The sequence below is a fragment of the Crinia signifera genome, chromosome 9 (genome assembly GCF_055691185.1).
Source record: "Crinia signifera chromosome 9, ASM5569118v1, whole genome shotgun sequence".
In the NCBI taxonomy this organism is placed as follows: Eukaryota; Metazoa; Chordata; class Amphibia; order Anura; family Myobatrachidae; genus Crinia; species Crinia signifera.
In genome coordinates this window covers 149,420,261-149,439,064 of record NC_139225.1, presented here as the reverse complement: position 1 = coordinate 149,439,064, position 18,804 = coordinate 149,420,261, and the positions used below count along the sequence as shown (strand labels likewise).

The following is an 18,804-nucleotide window of genomic DNA, read 5'->3' as shown; positions in this document are numbered from 1 at the left end:
CAGAAGTAGGTTAGCCATGATGTGCCAATATTTTACTAGTGTCTACATCAGGCATGTCCAACCTGCGGCCCTCCAGATGTTGTGAAACTACACATCCCAGCATGCCTTGCCATAGTATTGCTATTAGGGAATGCTAAAACTATTGCAAGGCATGCTGGGATGTGTAGTTTCACAACATCTGGAGGGCCGCAGGTTGGACATGCCTGGTCTACATGATCAATGTCATCGCATCATTAGACACCCTTCCCACACACCTGTGACTTATGATGGAGAAATGTGAGGCTCTACAAAACTATTTCCACTGCAGCGTAGGTCATTTTTCTGGGTATTAGTTTCATACTTTGCATATCTGTGCTATTTAATATACTTAATAATACACACCATCCGATTTGGACAATTTGTGGAGCGGGGATAACCATTAAACTTCTATGAAAGTAAAAACTGACCAGGAATAAATATGCCCTTATAAAGGCAATGGAATAAAAACATTTTTTTAATGGCTACTTTTCATTTCAGCTGGATATAGATGGAAAAGCATGAGAGAGATATTTTTGATAGAAATGTGCAGGTTCGGATTTACCCGGATCTCAAAACGGGATCTTATAGGCTATCGGCTGTCACAAGTTTTGACTCCAAATCATGTGACAGCTGGATAGCCAATAAGATCCCGTTTAGAGATTCGGGTAAATCCGAACCTGCACATCTCTAATTTTTGAAACATCTACAATAGTAACACATTACTAACTAACCCCACGGCACAAAACACAGGAGACAGATGTAATAAAACAAAGATTTATTCTCAAAAGGTTTTTTCTTTTTCCTTTTTTACAAAAAAAAAAAAAAAAAAAGGTAAAGAAGGGTTATGATGAGTGGGAGAAGATATACAAAATTCCAAAGGGAGATAAATAAAATATCCCAAGGTGATATCCACTCAAAGGTAAAAATATCCCTAAAGCCTCACTCTTCTCAGGCCTTCTACTAACACATCCACAAGGGGGAGCTCGAGGCGTCACGGGGACACACCCTGAGGGGTCCAGGTCCTAATGGCTACTTATGGAGTCCCCTGAATTCACCCACTTATCACTCCTATTATGCTTTCTCTTTCCACATTGATAACACGTGGTTGCTATTCTCTTAATATCCATAAAAACCACTCAAGTACACATCACCCCCTCTCCTAATGGTCCCAGACACCTTCGCCTCAAATTTATTGTACAAAGAAGTCAGTCAGAGAGAACAATCACTTCATCCGGGTCGCACTGCGTAGCGGCATGAGACTGAAGAAGGAAAAAGGGTAGGGAGGTAAGGGAAGGGGTGAAGGAAAGGGGCAGAGGAAACGGGGTGGGTGAATCATTAGGGCAGGGAAAGGGAGTGTGAGGGAAGGGAAGATACGAGGGAACAGGAGAGAACATGATTGGAACAAGGAAAGAAAAGAGAAAAAAAAAGGGAGAGAAGAAAATAAGTGACATTAGATTAGGTTTTATAGTGATTTCTATTGCTAGTCTATGTATAGAGATGGCTAGGCCATTCCCACAATTCTCACCTTTGTGCACTGTTCAGATGTCCTAGGTGGCGTGCTCGGTGGGCTGCAGGTCACTACCAGGTCCAAAGTTAAGTCTTTATCACTATCCGCATAGCTGGAGAGAGAAGTGTGAGAACTGCTGGAATAGGGTGGAAACAATGTATGCATTAATATACATGTGTGAGGAGAGGAAAAAATGTTTGTTAGTAAAATTATTACATTTTTGTATAACTTTTTCTATGGAAAAAAATAATTCTCAATCCCCTCTAATTATTGCCTGATTCAGAAAACTGAATTACTGAGGCATGGTTCTATTGGAGTCATTTTATTCTGGCAGCTCAAACTAAATGGAAGCTACCTCGCACTGTAAAGTGCACCTTTTGCTTCTATGTGTGTGCCGAAGAGGTTACCAATATGGCTGATCATTAATAAGTGGCGTCACAAACAGGATGTTGATCCATTTCTCAATAAAAATTTGTGGCTATTTTTTGGGAAGAAAATGTTACAGATGAGCACAAAGACATAGGTCCTTATTCAGATCTGATCGCAGTACAAATTTGTTCTCAAAATGGGCAAAACCATGTGCACTGCTGGTGGGACAGATGTAACATGTGCAGTGTGAGAGTTAAATTTGGGTGGGGTGTGTTGAAACGGAAATCTAAATTGCAGTATAAAAATAATGCAGCCAGTATTTACCCTGCATAGAAACAAAATAACTCACACAAATCTAACTCTCTCTGCACATGTCCCATCTGCCCCACCTGCAGTGCACATGGTTTGGTACTTATGTATTATCTGGGCTCCCATGTTAAATGCACCCCATTTTTTCATAACCCTACTATCCAACTACGCATGGAGTTGATTTTATATAGTGTGGCGAGCGCAGCGAGCCACCGTGCCCGAAGCGTGGCGAGCGCAGCGAGCCCCGCAAGGGGACGCGGTCTCATAAGAAAAACGGGAGCCCAGATATTACATAAGTACCCATGGTTTTGCACATTTTGAGAACAAATTTGTACTGCGATCAGATCTGAATAAAAACCATAGTAACTGGGTGGTATACATATAAATCACTGAGTTACAACCAATGTTGTCAAGATGAGCGGGACTCCATATCCAATACAACATGTATGATTGTATTGGACTGATATAGGTTTCTGTGACCCATTACCAACGGGAAAAAAAACACCTTACTGACAGATTGGTTACGATTCATTTTGAATGTTGTTTTAGCGCTGCGCCCTGCCAGAGTTTTAACGGGCAAACTGAGCCCTGCCACTCTAGCAGCTCCCCGCTAAAAGAGCCTGCTGCCTGTCCCCGCCAGTGTGCCGTAGGTGGTGATGCCTGTCGCTTCCCCGGCAGCGCAGTAACTTCGGCAGGGCCACGCCCGCCCCCCGGGACCACCCACATTGGTGACTTTGGCGGGCCTGGTCTACCCTCTCTTCCCCATCCACCCTGCCATGATCCTGGAGGGAGTAGTTTATAGTATGGAATAGAAAATGTGGTGTTGGTAGCATGGAGCAGTAGTGTAACTTGTTATGTAAATATAATATTGCCCGGATAATCCGTCACAATATAAAATCATCTGGATTAAAATGAGAAATTGATATAGACTGTAGACGTTTGCCCTGCAGATGTATGATGCAGTACTATATATAAACTAAATATAAACTGGAATCTAAATGGCTTGGCAAAGACTAAGGGGGGTATTCAAACACAGTCGTGCTCCCGCAGCCATCTCCCGATGGGGGAGATGGCTGCGGGGCCCTATTCAATGCTGTCTTCCCCGACAGCATTGAACAGGGTTTCACCGCAGAACGAGCCCGACAGCATAAGCGGTCGGGCTCGTTCTGCCGAGAAAAGCCGGAAATAGGCGAGCTCCTGGCCGGAACTCGTCTATTTCCGTCATCAACTCGCAGCCACGCCCCCTTCTCGCCGCTCGGCGGCCGGGACATTGAATCCCGACCTCCGAGCTCCAGTCGAGCCAAGCGAGAACGGGACAGGGGCACGGCTGTCGAGCTTGCTCGACAGCCGTTCCCCTGACATTGAATACCCCCCCCTAAATGCATTTAGAATATATTGATACTAGGCGATTCATCGCGCCCTACGGGCGCTCTTCACACCGGCATAAGGGGCTGCGCCCCCTTAATTTGTGAACGTTTGTATTGTGAGACATATGGTTAGAATTGTATGAAAGATGCCTGTATTGCAACTTGAGTTATAGGTGAAATGTGTTAAATAGAGAGCATATGATTTGGAAGGGGGTGTGTATTGTTTTGTTTAATTAAAAAGTGGTTACAGAGTAAGAAGTACATTGATAATGTGGAGGGTACCTGCTTGTGGCGGTACAGGATCCCCCATTGTCACGGGGGTACGTGAAATGCGGGAGCGGGGTCGCGGGGGTCCGCTGGGGGGGGTGGAATTGCCAGAAGGGGGGTCTGTAAATTGCGGGAGGGGGTGTGTGTGTGTGGGGATCCGCGATTAGCAGGAGGGGGCGTGGGTCCGCAAATTGTGGGAGGGGGGGTTGTGGAGGTCCGTGGATCGTGGGAGGGGCGTCCCCCATGGGAATCGCGGGAGGGGCGTCCGTGAATCACGGGAGGGGGCATGAATCGCGGCCGGGGGGGGGGGGTCGGGAATAGCAGCAGGGGGTTGCAGTGAATTGCTTGAGGGGGGCGTGAATCGCGGGACGGGGGGTACGCGAATCGCGGGTCCGCAAATTGCAGGAGGGGGGTGTGAATCGCGGGAGGGGGGTGTGGGAGGTGCTGAGGGGGTCCGCAAATTGCGCGCGGGGGTGTGTGTGTGCCGTGAATTGTGCGAGAGGGGGGTCACGGGGGGTGCAAGAGTAATGGTGGATGGTGGCTGTGGAGTAATGGTGGACGTGTACTGTAGTCCTGGCTGGGCGGGGGGGGGGGGGGGGGGGGGAGGGGGTGATGTCAAGGGGGTGGAACGTTATACACATAAAACACTGGTCTTTTCCCTAGGGGGGGCGGGTTTGTGTATGCTGCTGGGTAAGAACGTTAGCTACACAGGGAATGAGTGACAGATCTGGCTAAATATATAAGAAATGATCAAACCACACAGGCGTCACCAGATGCGTGATACATAAACCAGAATATATAAAAATCTGCACTTTAAAAAATTAGTTTCTCTTAATTACTATCTGTAGATCGATGATCTGGTTCCATGAGCAATGCTAAATTCTCTAAATCAGAATAGAGCCTATCCTCCTATAGGTACAGGCTACACTAATTCAACCAGACAATGCCATGCCCTTAGGCGATGAAGGAAACACATACACGCAATGCAGAATTAAAGGGGTGTACACACAGAGTGATTGTTGCTAGTTAGTGACTTTGACTAAGCGATTTGACTAAATGCACCAGTAATTTTTTACTAAGCGATTTTGACTATACTAGAATTAACATACGTGGTTAGTATTTAATTGCAGATCGCCTAGTGAATATCTCCTTCAGCAGTGATCACCAGCGATTTTGACTCGACAGCCAGCAATCAAAATATTCTTGCCTGGTAACTCCTTTTTTTCTAAGCGATATTATAGGGTGATTTGTCTAACCTTGACAGTGATCTTTCCTATCCTTCTAGGCAATTTTTTTGACTATGTAGTCAAAATCGCTTAGAAGGATCGCTCCGTGTGTACATCCCTTAAGTGTTCCAGCAATCTTCATACCAGGCGGTGTAGAACTGGGTGCCTGACCATCTATGCAATCATGCCTTGATCTTGAAACTTGTTTCCACACATCAGACTGTGTTCAGTCAAATACTATTGTGGTTGAACAGTTACAATAAATAATGTTTGTAACCACGAGTGCCAACATGGCAGTGAGCAATCTGCAAAATATCTGCTAAAAACCACTCACAGCGACTCTTCTTTTAGTATAAAAAAATACAAATACAGCCGAGTCGATTCAGTGAAGTTTAGCTAAATAATGCACCCCAAAAAAAAAAAAAAAAACGGTGCTGGCATTTTTAACGGCTATTTTGAGTTTCTTTTGCAGTAACATTGACAGTCAAAGGGTTGAAATCCTCCTCAGAACTATTGCCCTTTCAAATGAAATGGGAACATGATTTGCAAAACACTTCCTTCGCTTTGCTTCATCGTACAGAAATGCCTGCTAATCAATCCATCTATATTCCATATCACATATTTCTAGGAGGTACATTTAATAAAAGTTTCTAAAAGTGACAAGTGGGGAAGTTTCTATAAGTGGGAAATCCAACCCGATTCTAGCTAGGATTTCTCTATTGCATCCTAGAAAATGATCGACAGAATCTGATTGGCTGCTATAGGAAACATCGCCACTTCTCACTTTTATTAAATTTACCCCCAGGTCTTCAGAAAATGGCCCTCAGGAAAAGCTCAGGAAAAGCTCTGGTTCCCTGTAGCGTGCTGAGCATATGCAAAAAGATTATTATTTTTTACATTTGTTTAAAAGGTTTTTCTTGCATTAACGATCTAATGAAAAACCCTGCTTAATATATTAATGCTGTGAAACATTGCTATGATTAGAAAAAAAAATACTTTTTTAAAAAAAAATGTTATATGCTGTGACTACAGGAACAACACTGTAACTTCTTAAAAAAACCCAACCAATGCAGTAAATAACACACACCAAAGTTAGATAAGAGGTGCTAAATCTACCTAACATCAAGCTTCTCCCCCAGCATTCTCATAGGACACCCTGCTGGTGAATGTGTAAAAAAAAAAAAAAAATATATTGTTAAAAAAAAAAAATATATATATATATATATATATATATATATATATATATATTCATGTGCTGCAAGCACATGAATAAAAGTAGCATGCCCCTTCACAGAAAAAAAAAAATCAGATTTTTTGACACCAAAATAAAAATAAAAAAAACACTTTTGGGACACCACCAGGGGACCAGGTAATTTTTCCCAAAATCTGCAAAAATCTCTTATCCAAAATGCTTGTGGTCCCGAGCATTTCGGATAAGGGACACCCAAACTGTATCTGTTGTTTTACTACATTGATTCAGCTTATTCAATGAAGACCACAAGCAACAAGAACGTTGAATACCAGGCGGGTTTCCATATAATAGGCACAGTGGGCCTTATTCAGGTTGGCTCGCTAGGCAGCTGAACCCTGCTGGCACCCTCTACGCAGCGAATGGCCCAGCATGTGTGTAACATGCGCAGAATCCAAATGCGCAAACCCCATCAGGGCTGAATTCGGATTACAATGAGGGGCCCTGAATGGGCCCCAATGTCCGTAGTCACAAAACAGAATTATTTTTTGCCAACCTCGTGTGGAAGAGGCACACAGTACATTATATTTTGGTGGAGGTGCGGAAATGTGCGCAGATTACCGTAACGGCTACCCGCATTACCCTTGGACCAGCGGTGTAGCTTTTCTGTATATCTTTGGAAGAGGTGCTCATTAAGAAATATCTATTTTATATAACAGTGAGTACCATCGTCGCCAAAACCTGATTGGCTGCAGACTGCCTTGCTGTACGCAAGTCGAAAAATTATTGTCAATAACACTGTGGGCAGTATTCAATTGTTATATTGCGGCCAATCTCCCATCTAAAGTGGTGGAAGATTGCGGGGAAATTGATCTTTACCGCGGCTAAACCTGACCAAACTAATAGGTGCGCACTGAGTTACCCCACCACTGGGAAGCTACAGCTAGGAATATGGGATTGTTACACATCTGAGGTCTTGCCTAGGTTTGCGTTTTTGTGTAACTCCATCTACTTGTTTTAAGTCTAATGTGTACGTGATCCTGAGGAGCATTGAATCCCCGTGTCTGCCTCTACATATCATCGACTCCTTATCCACAGGGTTTCTTGGTATGTAAGGTTTCAGTTCATGTCGGTTTAATACGCACCTTTTGTAACGCTCATCGGATAACTGCTATGTTTTTGGGAACCGATAAAAACTGATGAGGTGTAATAGCAAAGTCAACATTAACCTAGGCATTCATTCATGCTGCAATCCGTTGTGTCATACTGAGTCAGTAGCTGCCACAATGTGGGTTACATATTCCAGATTCCCAAACCACCACCTTCATCCTCCAGAACCGGAGTGGTCCCCTTACTTACCAGTCTGTCTTTGCTTTCTTGCGTCTCTTCTTCAGCTGTGCGTCCCCCTCGTCACTTCCGTTGTACTTTGTAATCCCATTCTCAGTCCACGTGGGCGATGGGATCTTTTTCCTTTTCCTGCTCGGGGTGTTCTCTTCCTTGATTTTCTTGTGTTTAATGGAGTCTCTGAGTAATATCTTTGTTTTGTCACGTTTTACGCGATGCTCGTCAGGGTTTTCCATTTCTGTGGATGCATCAACTCCGTTGCTGTTGCCCAAAGGTGACATGTCACAGTCCGCGTTCATTTCACCACTGCCCTCGTCCAATGCACAAGGTTCCGCATCACTAGCGGAGGAACTTTGATTTTGTACAGAAGTGTCTGAACAGTCCTGCTCGGTCCCAATGGCAGCGCACCCCTCGTTACTCTGTTCCTCAGTGTCTATCCTTGCACTACTTTGATCACAAGACTCGTCGGTATGTTCACTTTTGCCGACGTTCTCAGACGGCGACGATTTCTCGGTTTCAGGTACCGTCCCCTCATCGTCACTCTCCCCCAGTGAAACATCATCTGCAGCTTCGGAGAGGTCTTCCTCACCTGACCCATCATCGCGTTCATTCTGCTTTGCCAATGGGTCAGTGATACCAAGTAATACATTACTTTTCCCATCTGTTGAATTCCCAGAATCCTCTATCTGTCCAACAGGTGGGTCACACTCCGAAGGCACATTTGCATCCTCTGTCTCACCCTTTTCTTTTACATCACTACTTTCGTGCTGCACCTCCATGTGATCCTCGACACTCGTCTCCCCAGAGGGGACATCCTGATTCTCACAATCTTCCTTTTCTCTACTGTTCTCATCCTCTATCCTGGATGAGGTTCTGGTGTCATCACACTGCACTCTAGAAGTATCAGAAAGACGCACATCCTCTTCCGACTCCAAGGATGCATTTAGGGATTCTTTATCATTTGACAAAGACGTAGAGGCTGGAGAGGTTTCCTGTCCAGTTGTTTCTCCAGCCTCCTCAATAAGCTCTTCTTCTCCATCCTCCTCTTCTTCTCCCTTCTCGCCATCCTCCTCTCCCCCTAAAATGACCTGTGGATCATGGTCCATGTTCACATCGGCATTGTTTTCTTGGTCAGGACTTTCTTCTGGATGGTAGAGGGAAGAACAATGTAAAGATTACATTATACATTTGACGCGGCAGAAAAGATCTAATGGGCCTATATATTAATAATGACTAACAGTCAATGTCGTATGGGAAAACACCACAATCAAAACCCCGACACAATCACAATGCCGACAGCCAAAATAATGACAGATAATACCAAATTGAGTTTTTCGTGATTTTTTTCTGTCAGTAACAGACAAACGTTACTATCCCAGTGGGAACAGAGGGAGAATATACTAATTCCCGAAGCACTGCGATATGCCGACGAAACCGTGTCTATATTTTAACATGTAAAACATTATGATCATGTCGATATATTGACTAAGCATTTCAACAGTCGGTATTATGTATGTGTTGGAATATTGACCATAAGTATTTACACCATGCTGGTACAACTGTGTCGGTCAAGGGATTGTCGGTAAATCATCCGGATCCCTTCCACAGAACGTCACTGTAAGCTGCAGCATTTACACTTCCGGTCACTGGAACTACAAAGCCCAGGGAAAGGCATGAATACACCTTTACACCGATGTGTGACATTGGACATGAGGATCTGAGCTCAGCCAAGGAAACCCACTGCACAAAGCTCCCGGTGAAATGTTCTTGTGCTGATGTTTGTTACCAGAGACCATTTGAACTCTAGAGAATGTTGGGCCAACCACAAATCAGAAGGGTGTCCCGATACGTTTACGTTTGATCATGCAGTGCTAACGGCCACTTTGTGGTAATAGAAACGTGAAAGAAATAAAAGTGCGCTTAGTCTTTAGCAGCTCAGTCATTTTCCCGACTCACCTCCGTCCTCTTCTCCATCCTCGCCGTCTTCTATTTGCTCACACTGCTTCAGCTCCTCCTCAATATCAGTCTCCGAGTCAACTGAATCTTCATCCTCCTCCTCTTCATCCTCATCTGATGCTGGCGGTGGGGTCTAAGAGCGTTTAGCAGGGAAAAAGGAAATAGATTATTGCAACCGGCATAGAGCAGAAATCAGTCCCTGCAACGTTCATGTGAGAACAGGGAGGAATCGCTGCTGATAACAGCTTGCAGTCAGCTGTATGTAAAAGTTACAGAGCCAGAACGTGCTGCTAAAGGGAAGTTTCTAGACGAATAAACAATAAAAGGCCTATTAAGATTAAACTTAAAGAACGCAGTAAATTAAGGTGATTTTCTTTAAATCGCCACAAACAAAATATACAAAGTCTACAGGTAAAAGGAGATGGAATATGGAGATAGGTGCGAATCTAAAGGCCCCATACACTGAGCCGATTTGGTCCGATTGCAACCAATCGGGCCTTTAAATCGGACCAAATCGAGTGTACCTGACATGCCGTCGGTTCCGATGCGTTACGGCCAGCCATATACAATGCATACATTAAAGTTGACTGAAGCGGAACGTCTGTATATTGAAAGCTTGCAGAAACCTTTTCATCCTTGGAGGTGCTGGGCATTTCACTCTCTCTCTTCCACTTCTTCCTCTCCTCCTCCTCTCCATCATCCTGCATCTCGGCGAATTTCTTGATAATGGCTTCTAGATGAGACGTTGCCACATTGCGATTGTCACGCAGATTCCGTGCTAGAGACTGGTCCTGAAGGGCAGGGTCGTTAACTGAAAAAATCAAAACGAGGTTAGTCTGGTGTCTGAGTTATCCTCGTGATTACACAGAAGTTTCTCATCCAAAAAGCAATAATATTTTTTTCTGGAACATGCACACAAAGGATTTTTAGACTTGCAGCCCCTTGGGAAACACTGGAATACTTGGGATTGTGAGAAATTGGGCTCTTAAAATGTAGCATTAACATTTTAGGATTCCCCTCTCCCCCCCTCTGTCCTGCTGAGAGGGGAAAACAGAAAAGTTCCCCAAACAAATGGTGGCAAGTAAAACGTTTGACAAGAAAAACCATGAATTTAAAATGGTGGGTGTCCAGTGTACCCCTCAATGGGTTCCAAGAAGAGAATTTCATTCACGTGTAATAATATATAATAATGTTATCTATTTCACACAAAAATTTTATTAAAAATCAGCTCACGGCTCACTACAAGGTGTGCATTAGACCAAACTCGGATCCCCCCTCCCGGTGGAGCGGAACAGGGGTTGCATGAGATACATCAGTGTTCACGCTAGGCTGTTTTAGAGGGACGCTGTGCCCTGCCCGATTTTTAAAGGGCAAAACGCGCCCTTCCCCTCTAGCAGTGCCCTGCTTAGAACATCCTGCTGCCTGTCCCTGCCGGTGCGCATGGGGAAGCCCAGCACCGCCGTAGATGCCCCCCTTTATGCTGCACCGCCTTGCCCAGTTCCTAGAAGGAACACTACAATCCTGGCTAATCAGTAAGTTCCGGTATTGAATTGGCGAGCACGACACCAAGAAAAAGTAAGCCCTCCAGATGCGAAGGTAAGCACCAGCTAAAGAAGGCTTGCTTGCCCCTAGCATGGTCGAAATTACTCTGAAGTTAAAGCCTCTGGCTCTTAATAGGGAGGTCTCAATAGCCACCTCGTCGAAGCCAGACGCCTCAAATCCGGGTGCAAACACAGGCCCTGAGAGAGCAATTCTGGACGTAGACTGATAGGAGGTGCCACTGACAGGGCTTGCAGAGCCGAGAACCAGATCAGTCTGGGCCAGCTGGGAGCCAGGTGCCACCCTCAACTTGAAAATGGGGGGGGGGGGGGGGGCTGACAGGGCGTCCACCATGCAAGCCCATGGGTTGCGATGGTTAGACCTGTATAAGGTGACCTTGTGGTTGTGGGGCGAGCCCACCTTGGGTCTGCCCCAGCATCTGGAATACCTCCGGATGAAAGGCCCATTCGCCCGCATACAGAGTCTGGCGGCTCAGGAAATCCAATTGAGGACTCCTGAGATAAAGATCAGTGAGAGAGCAGCAATCTTCTCCACCCACAGAAAGATGCGGTAGGTGTCTGCCATGGCGGCCCGACTGCGAGAGCCTCCCTGGTGGTTGATATACGCCACCGTCGTCGTATTGTCTGACTGGAACTGCACTGGGCAACCCCGGAGCCAAGGTTCCACCAAGCACAGGGCCCCACAGTTTGAGGGCATTGATTGTAGATTGACTGATCGAAGGCCAAGACTATGGATCGCAAGGTCTCCATCCGGAACTTAAGGGCCTGAATGTACCTGTTGAGCTGTTTTAAGTTGAGGACGGGACGGTAGGACCCATTGAGCTTCTGGACTAGAAAGAGGCTGGCGTAGAATACCGAGCCTCTCTGAGACGAAGGGACTCCAATTGCAAGAGCTTCTGGATGGACTGCTCCAGAGCCCTGGATTTTTCGAAGTCCTTTGGAAAACTTGTGGAAAAGGAGGAGTTTGGTGGACGACGCCAGAACATTAGGGAGTAGCCTCGGGAGACTACATCCCGAACGCATGCGTCATTAATCCCCCAGGTAGAGCCCTGCCCCGTCATGCGAGGACTTGTCCTCTGGTTTAGGGTCAGGGCGCCTGGTAGACCAGGGACACTTACCCTTGGCTTTGGAGGACCTGGCAACCTGGGGTTGTTTTAAAGGGCAAAATGCGCCCTGCCCCTTCAGCAGTGCCCCGCTAAAAGAGCTCAGGGACTTCGGCCAGGTCAGCCCCCCCCTTGCATGACGGTGGCGGCCAGGGCACGCCCCCTTTAGTGACGCAGCGGCCCGGGACCGCCAACAACGATGACGCCGGCGGGCCCGGGACCGCCAACAACGATGACGCCGGCGGGCCCGGGACCGCCAACAACGATGACGTCGGCGGGCCCGGTCCTCCCCAATTGCGCTGCCCCCTGTGCAGCGGCGCCCTGCCCCAAAAAATTCCTAGAGGGAAAACTACATCTGACGTATACAGAAGAATAAATAAAACAGGATTGCCGGCACAAATAACAGCAGCGGCAGGCAAATAATTCCCCTTCTTAGGGCTTCTCACTCACCATTCTTAAAGGAGTCCGTCAGGTGACTCCCAAAGTTATACACCATGTCCAAATGTCTCCGGTCCTGCAGCTTGTTCCCAAGTTCCCGGAAAGCATCCTGAGCCATGCTCTGCATTTGCTTGCGCGACAGCGTCAGGTTGTGCTTCTCGTTCGCTTTCTGTATCACCCGCAGCACATCCCCGTAATCGGGAAAGATGTCTCGGGAGCTATTGATGAACTTTTCCAGGCGGCGATTTACTTCTGGATAACGAGTGCCCCGATATTGTATTCTCTGTTCTATAACCCGACCTGTGAGGCTGGGGCAGTCTTTAAGTTCACAGAGTTTCTCAAAGATGCGTAACATTTTGCGCTTAAGTCTGGATTCCTGGATGTAGGAAGAGTCTTCATCTTCTAATTCATCTAGGGACAGTTCCTTCTCTTGCAGCTTCTGGATTTCCTGAGAGTAAACCCGCAGAAGATTTTCAAGGTAGCGGATCTGGCGTTTTGAACCTTTTTTAATTTCTGGTGCCTCCTCTATTCCTGTGTCTTTATCATTCGCGCTTTCCCCTGCTTCGGCAGCAGTACTCTGAAGGGCTGTGCTGTGCAGTGTGACCTTTCGCTTCTGGGAATTTGCTTTAAGTACTGTGCACAGTTCATTGATATAAACAAAGACTTTTGAGCGCTTGTTTTGTACCCGGGTCAAACAACTGCCCAGGGTGTTGCGGAAACTGACAGTAGACAGATACACAGGATTGGCTTTGGCGTGTCGTCCCTGAAGAAAGGAGATTACCTCTGGGTTTTCCACAGTTAGTTTTGAGCAGTAATCCACAAACTAAAGAACGAAAAAAAAAGACCAAGGGTTAGATCAGATTAAGAAATGTTCACTGCAGCCATTACTGAAAAAAAAATGTTTTTTTTTTTTTTTTTATAAAAAATGCACTAAAGAATGTAAAAAAAAAAAAATACAAAAATTAATACTGAAATATAAAAGGCAAATGGTGTCCAAGCGACATTGAGCCTAAATAACAGAATTAAAAGACTTAAATAAAAATTTTTTTAAAAAAATAAAGACAAATAAAATGTATTTAAAGAGTGAAAAGGGGAAGAAAGTCAAATCAAAACAGGGTAGTCTGTTTGGAATTTTTCATTTTAAAAGTAAAAGGGTATGTATGGGCACACAAGCAGTGAATTGGGTTTTACTACTACAGAAGTGCAAATCACAGGCTTTTGGATTTGGGCCCCAAATTTCCTGAATGGTTGTTCTGTATCCTCCTACAGCAACAGGGAAAAGCAGATTTTTGGTGGTCACCACTGGATAAATCCATTTATCCTTGTGCATCTGGGAACACAGCTTCCATAGGGTGGGTGTGGTATGACACTCATTAGTCCGACATCGGAATCCTAACTGCTGGGACTCCCAGAGGGAAGCAAGCGATAAGACGCCCCTTGCGGGCTCGGTGGCTCGCTGCATTCCCCACAGTTTCTATTCTTCCTCTATGGAGGTCGTGGATCCCCAACGAGGGAGAATAGCTACCATCAGTCAGGTTCCCGACTGTTAGGTATTTAACAGTCGGGATACCAATGTCGGACTAATGACCGACGGATTCACGATTGTCGGAGCGTCATCCGGCATCCCCACAGGGTAGTGTGGAGATCACAGGAATTGGCCAAAAAAAAAAAAAAAAAATCGCTCTCTCCTGATTTTTGTTATAAAGCCCAAATGACAGAGGTAATGGTCCCCATACCTCTGCAACAAATTGTCGCAATTTCCCGATCCCCAGTAGCTGCCTTGATAGGAGGATGTAGCTGCCACACCACATCGGGTATGGTGCTCTTTGTTTGCTAAGTCCTGTTGTCTTTGTGCCAAACATATCGTTTATAAACAAGGACAAAACAGTTCAACTTGGGTCTCATCAAAGCAATGTGAATTTTTTCACACAGGATAGTGGTAACGTGCAGAAAACGGGAAATTCCGGTAGCCCCCCCCCTCATGAGTTCTCCATTTGCCCTGTCCTTAACTTTGTTGGCACAAGGGGAACCTATAAGAACAGCTGATATTTGTTTGCAGTTAATCGCAATCAGGAACATGCTTTAGGTATGTTAATTAGGTTAGAACATTATTTTCTTTGTGAAGGATTCATTGTAAAACACAGCTACAGCCCTCATTGCTCACAATGGGTATGATATCCCAACTGTCATAACGCCCATGGATTCTGAGGAGTTTTCCAACCACTTATACACCTGCAGCCAACCCTAATCTTGTGATGGGGACAGCTAAGATCCCACTGTCAGGATCCTGACCGCAGGAATAATAAATGTATAGGTCATTAAATGGACACCTCCTAATCTGTGACCCCTGGAACTTGCTCTGTGTCACAATTGGTGCTCACCTCCTCAAACAGCCTTTTATTCTCAGCGCTCATATCATTGGCTCCTTCCTTCTTCCCATTACTCTGCTGCAGTGGAGCCTTACAGGGACTTTTCTTCGCTTTGGCGCACTGTAGCGGTTCTTCCAGTGGGGCCTTACAGGGACTTTTCTTCGCTTTGGCGCACTGTAGCGGTTCTTCCTCCTCATCATCATCATCTAGCACAATGATCTCCCCCGCATGGGCCATTTTTCGTTTCAGAACTCAAAGTCTGACATGAGACAGAGTTAGCATTGCAGGGCGAAGCACATGAGGAACGATCCTGACCTGCCAAGAGAACAAACGGTGATGTACAATGTACATAGTAGATTCTGCGCATTAAATTAAGAATTTCAAACTAAACTTATTTATGCTACACTGAACAAATCAGTCAATGAAAAGATCACTTGGGAGGGAAGCCTATTGAAGACTACGTACCTATACAAATAAAATAAAAAGCATGTTTTAAAATGACCAATTATGTTTAAATTGCTATAGAGCCTATATATTTACTGTATATATCTGGTCCAATGTATCCCAAATAAGACTAAAAGGTTGAAGTATAGCAGACAGAAAGAGGGGTATTCAATCTCGGGCGCTATTTCCGACGAGGCCCCACTGGAAGAATAGTGTGGCGAGCGTAGCGAGCCACCGAGCCCGAAGCGTGGCGAGCCCCGCGAGGGGACGCGGATACCTTCACAGGTAAACGCGTCCCCTCGCGGGCTTCACAGGTGTCCGCGTCGCCACGGACACCTGTGAAGCCCGCGAGGGGACGCGTATAACTGTGAAGGTATCCGCGTCCCCTCGCCACGCTTCGGGCTCGGTGGCTCGCCACACTATTCTATTCTCAACTCCACGCCGACGTGGATAGTAGGGCATGAAAAGGTCGGAGGACGCGTACCGCTGCGCTCGCCACGCTTCGGGTTGGCGTGGATCGTGGGGTGGCGTTAAAAATTTGGGGGGACATTTAAGGGTTAATTGTGCCTATTTGGGCTCTGTAGCTCTGGGCTCTGATTCCTATGGCCAAATCGGGTCCATTGAGGCATTTAACAGTAAAATCGCGTCGGTCGGGCCATTTAACATTGATTCCTATGGGAAATCGGGTGCATCGCGTCGCGGGCATCGCGGGTACATTTATGGACGGCCGCGAAGCGTCCGACGCGATTTCCATGTTTAACATGGGTTTCAATGGGAAATCGCGGGCATCGCGTCGCGGCCAGACATAAATGTACCCGCGATCACCACGACGGGCGCCCTTCTAGGTAAAGAGTACCCAGGATTTTAATGACAAAGGGGGTGACTTGCACATTGCGGTCAGCGTGACTAAACTTAAGATGGTCCTGTCAAGAAATGTACTGATGTCTAAATAAAACAAAAAAAGGGGGGAGAAGAACAAGGACATGAGACATAGACACAGAGGTGGTGTTGAGGGGTAAGAGAAAGACAAAGAAGAATAGAAAGAAAATGGGTAAAAACCGTAATGAACCCCAGAACATAGTCCTGGAAAGGCTCCATTCGGGAAACTGTGCCATTCTGAACGGTAGAGACTAGATTCCCTTCAGTTTTGATTACAGGATGTGATGTTCAGTGAGGGCGGAAGTTGTTAGATGCCCTCACAACGTTTTTTTATTTTAGCTGCAATTCACGTAGGTGTAGGTTATTTTGTTTTATTTTAGCTGCATTGTACGCTCGCACGCCACAGATTATATTCCCCCTCCAGGTATACATGGACCCAGGGCATGATGGGAAAATTGTCAAAACTGAAGGAGATCTAGACACTACCATTCTGGAACGTGTAGTGTCCGATGGGGATGGGGAAGTTTTGCCTGTGGGGAGTAGGGTCCTCCTTCCTCACGTATTCACCCTACCTCTTTACCTCACCTGTGCGCCTGTCCTGTTCTTCCCTTCCTCTACTTCATCTTCAGTCTCCTCGACAATTTTGACACCTACTTCTGAACTGATGCTGATTTTAGTTCTACCAGCTATACCCCTATTTATACTGTATTTTTCAACACACCCTGTACGTTACCTTGTAATTTGTTTTTTTGTTTGCTATGTACGGCGCTGCGGACACTTTGCGGCGCCTTACAAATAAACGTACTACTACTACACCGGTTACCAGTGAGTAGAGGAGGGTCAGGTTACAGCCTCTGTATGGTCACCCTCATTTCCCTGGTGACAGCTGTCATAGGCACCCCTGGACGGTAGGGATATAAACAGCCATCGACAGTTACAAACTATGCGACAGACAACCATCGATAGTTTTAACTAGCGATGGGGTCATCCATTCTCTTTGGCTGACTGGCCCATTGGCCGATCAGTATGCGGGTGCGAGGCTTCAGGGTTGTCGAGGGCAGAGCTATGCTCAGTGTCAAATCACTGCAGTGCCATTGATGTAGGGAAACCATCTGCCCCCCCCCAATCGATGGCAAAAGTATTTCAAATCATCAATGGTCGATGGCCATCCGTACTGAATGGGATGCTACCAGCTCCGGAATATCACTTTTTGATGAATCGAGCCTGTCAAGTCTGACACTTACCTAAGCCCCGACAGATAGAAAGAAAGCACCAGGGGAGAAATACAAAATAAAAAGGGGCTAGGGGGGAATAGAGGTAAGTGAGAGATGGAGTAAGAGGGGGAAAGCGGTAAAAATATTGGAAGCAGGCATGAAGAGAGTGACCCTAATGGTGACACCAGCTGTTATATAGTATGTGGCCATATTGTCCCAGAATATAGGTACTGGAGCTCCTGTGTGAGTATTGTTTTGTTTTTCTTGGTGTTGTCACACAATACACAGAACATGTCAGTAAATATGGGGCTGTGGGGTCAGGTTTATCCTGCTGACAGTAAATAGGAGACCCCTCAGCAGTGAGCCGGGGGGGGGGGGGGGGGGGGGGGGGTCTCCTGTCACAACATCACCAACTATGAGGCTGAGAACCGGCAGCACCTGATCGTCAGACACCACGTCCCGCGCTGCCCGGTGCTGGTGACCCGAATCCCACCACAGCCTCACAGGCAGAGCACCCAATTTATACACACCCGGCCACATCCAGGCAGCAGCCGCCGGGCCACACAGACTCTGACGCCGGCTACGTCCACCGGGATATTTACCGTTCAGCGCTTCCTCACCTCCACTTCCGGCCTGTCTGGTGGCAGCGGCGCGAGAGCTTCTGCTTCCGCTTCCGGTGTGACGCAGAAACAAAGCGGAGCGCGGGAGGGGGCGGGGCCGTTGGCGTTCAAATGCCGAAAGCGCGGGGAGGGGAGGGGCCAGCAGACTGGCGCCCGTAGGGACACGCCCATAGGAAGGCGTGGTCCAGAAATGTCAGCAGATAGTAGGGATGGCTATCGGTGTGATCGTCATCGATGGTGAAAACGCAGTAACGCAGGATTTCTGGAAGAGGGTATACAAATTAGGGATGGCCATCGTTGCCATTGCCATCGATGGTTGCCATCAATGGCAATTCTGCAACTGGCCATCGATAGTGATAAACTATGCAATGGCTGACCATCCATATTTTTACATATCGATGGTCATCCATTGTGTTTGATTGATTGGCCAGTAGGCTAATCAAAACACGGGGGCGGGGCTTCGCGGGTGTCGGGGGCGGAGCTATGCTCCGTGTCCCGGCACTTTGAGAAAAAAAAAAAACCATCTGGTTCTCCCCCATCGACGGCAAAAGTATGCAACGTCGTCCATAAGCCATCGATTATCAATGGCCATCCCTAATCCAAATGCAGTACACAGATTTTCTGAT

General features: G+C 46.5%; 1 protein-coding gene across 5 annotated transcripts; it reads right to left on the bottom strand.

The window, feature by feature from the left end:
* Positions 1-778: 778 nt before the first annotated feature.
* Positions 779-18,296, bottom strand: DAXX (death domain associated protein). Of its 5 annotated transcripts, none has more exons than XM_083160214.1 (8): positions 18,179-18,296; positions 15,034-15,336; positions 12,665-13,475; positions 10,179-10,363; positions 9,553-9,685; positions 7,612-8,740; positions 1,544-1,661; positions 779-1,277 (listed from the first exon to the last, which is right to left on the bottom strand). In XM_083160214.1, exons 2-8 carry the CDS (start codon positions 15,256-15,258, stop codon positions 1,224-1,226), a joined length of 2,655 nt encoding a protein of 884 aa, XP_083016340.1. In that variant the 5' UTR covers positions 15,259-15,336; positions 18,179-18,296; the 3' UTR covers positions 779-1,223. The 5 variants fall into 5 exon arrangements, with proteins under 5 accessions (XP_083016340.1, XP_083016342.1, XP_083016343.1 ...); XM_083160216.1 differs by having other exon boundaries at positions 1,544-1,658; positions 18,161-18,274; XM_083160217.1 differs by having other exon boundaries at positions 7,612-8,737; positions 18,161-18,274.
* Positions 18,297-18,804: the final 508 nt, after the last annotated feature.

Bases quoted from the DNA above. Each gene is read 5' to 3' on its own strand.
- DAXX (XM_083160214.1), bottom strand. From the start codon at position 15,258: ATGGCCCATGCGGGGGAGATCATTGTGCTAGATGATGATGATGAGGAG. The intron at 9,686-10,178 runs GTTTCTGCAAGC...AAACGCTCTTAG, and splicing joins GCACCTCCAAGGATGAAAAG to ACCCCACCGCCAGCATCAGA. The intron at 1,662-7,611 runs GTAAGTAAGGGG...ACCCTATTCCAG, and splicing joins AAGAAAGCAAAGACAGACTG to CAGTTCTCACACTTCTCTCT.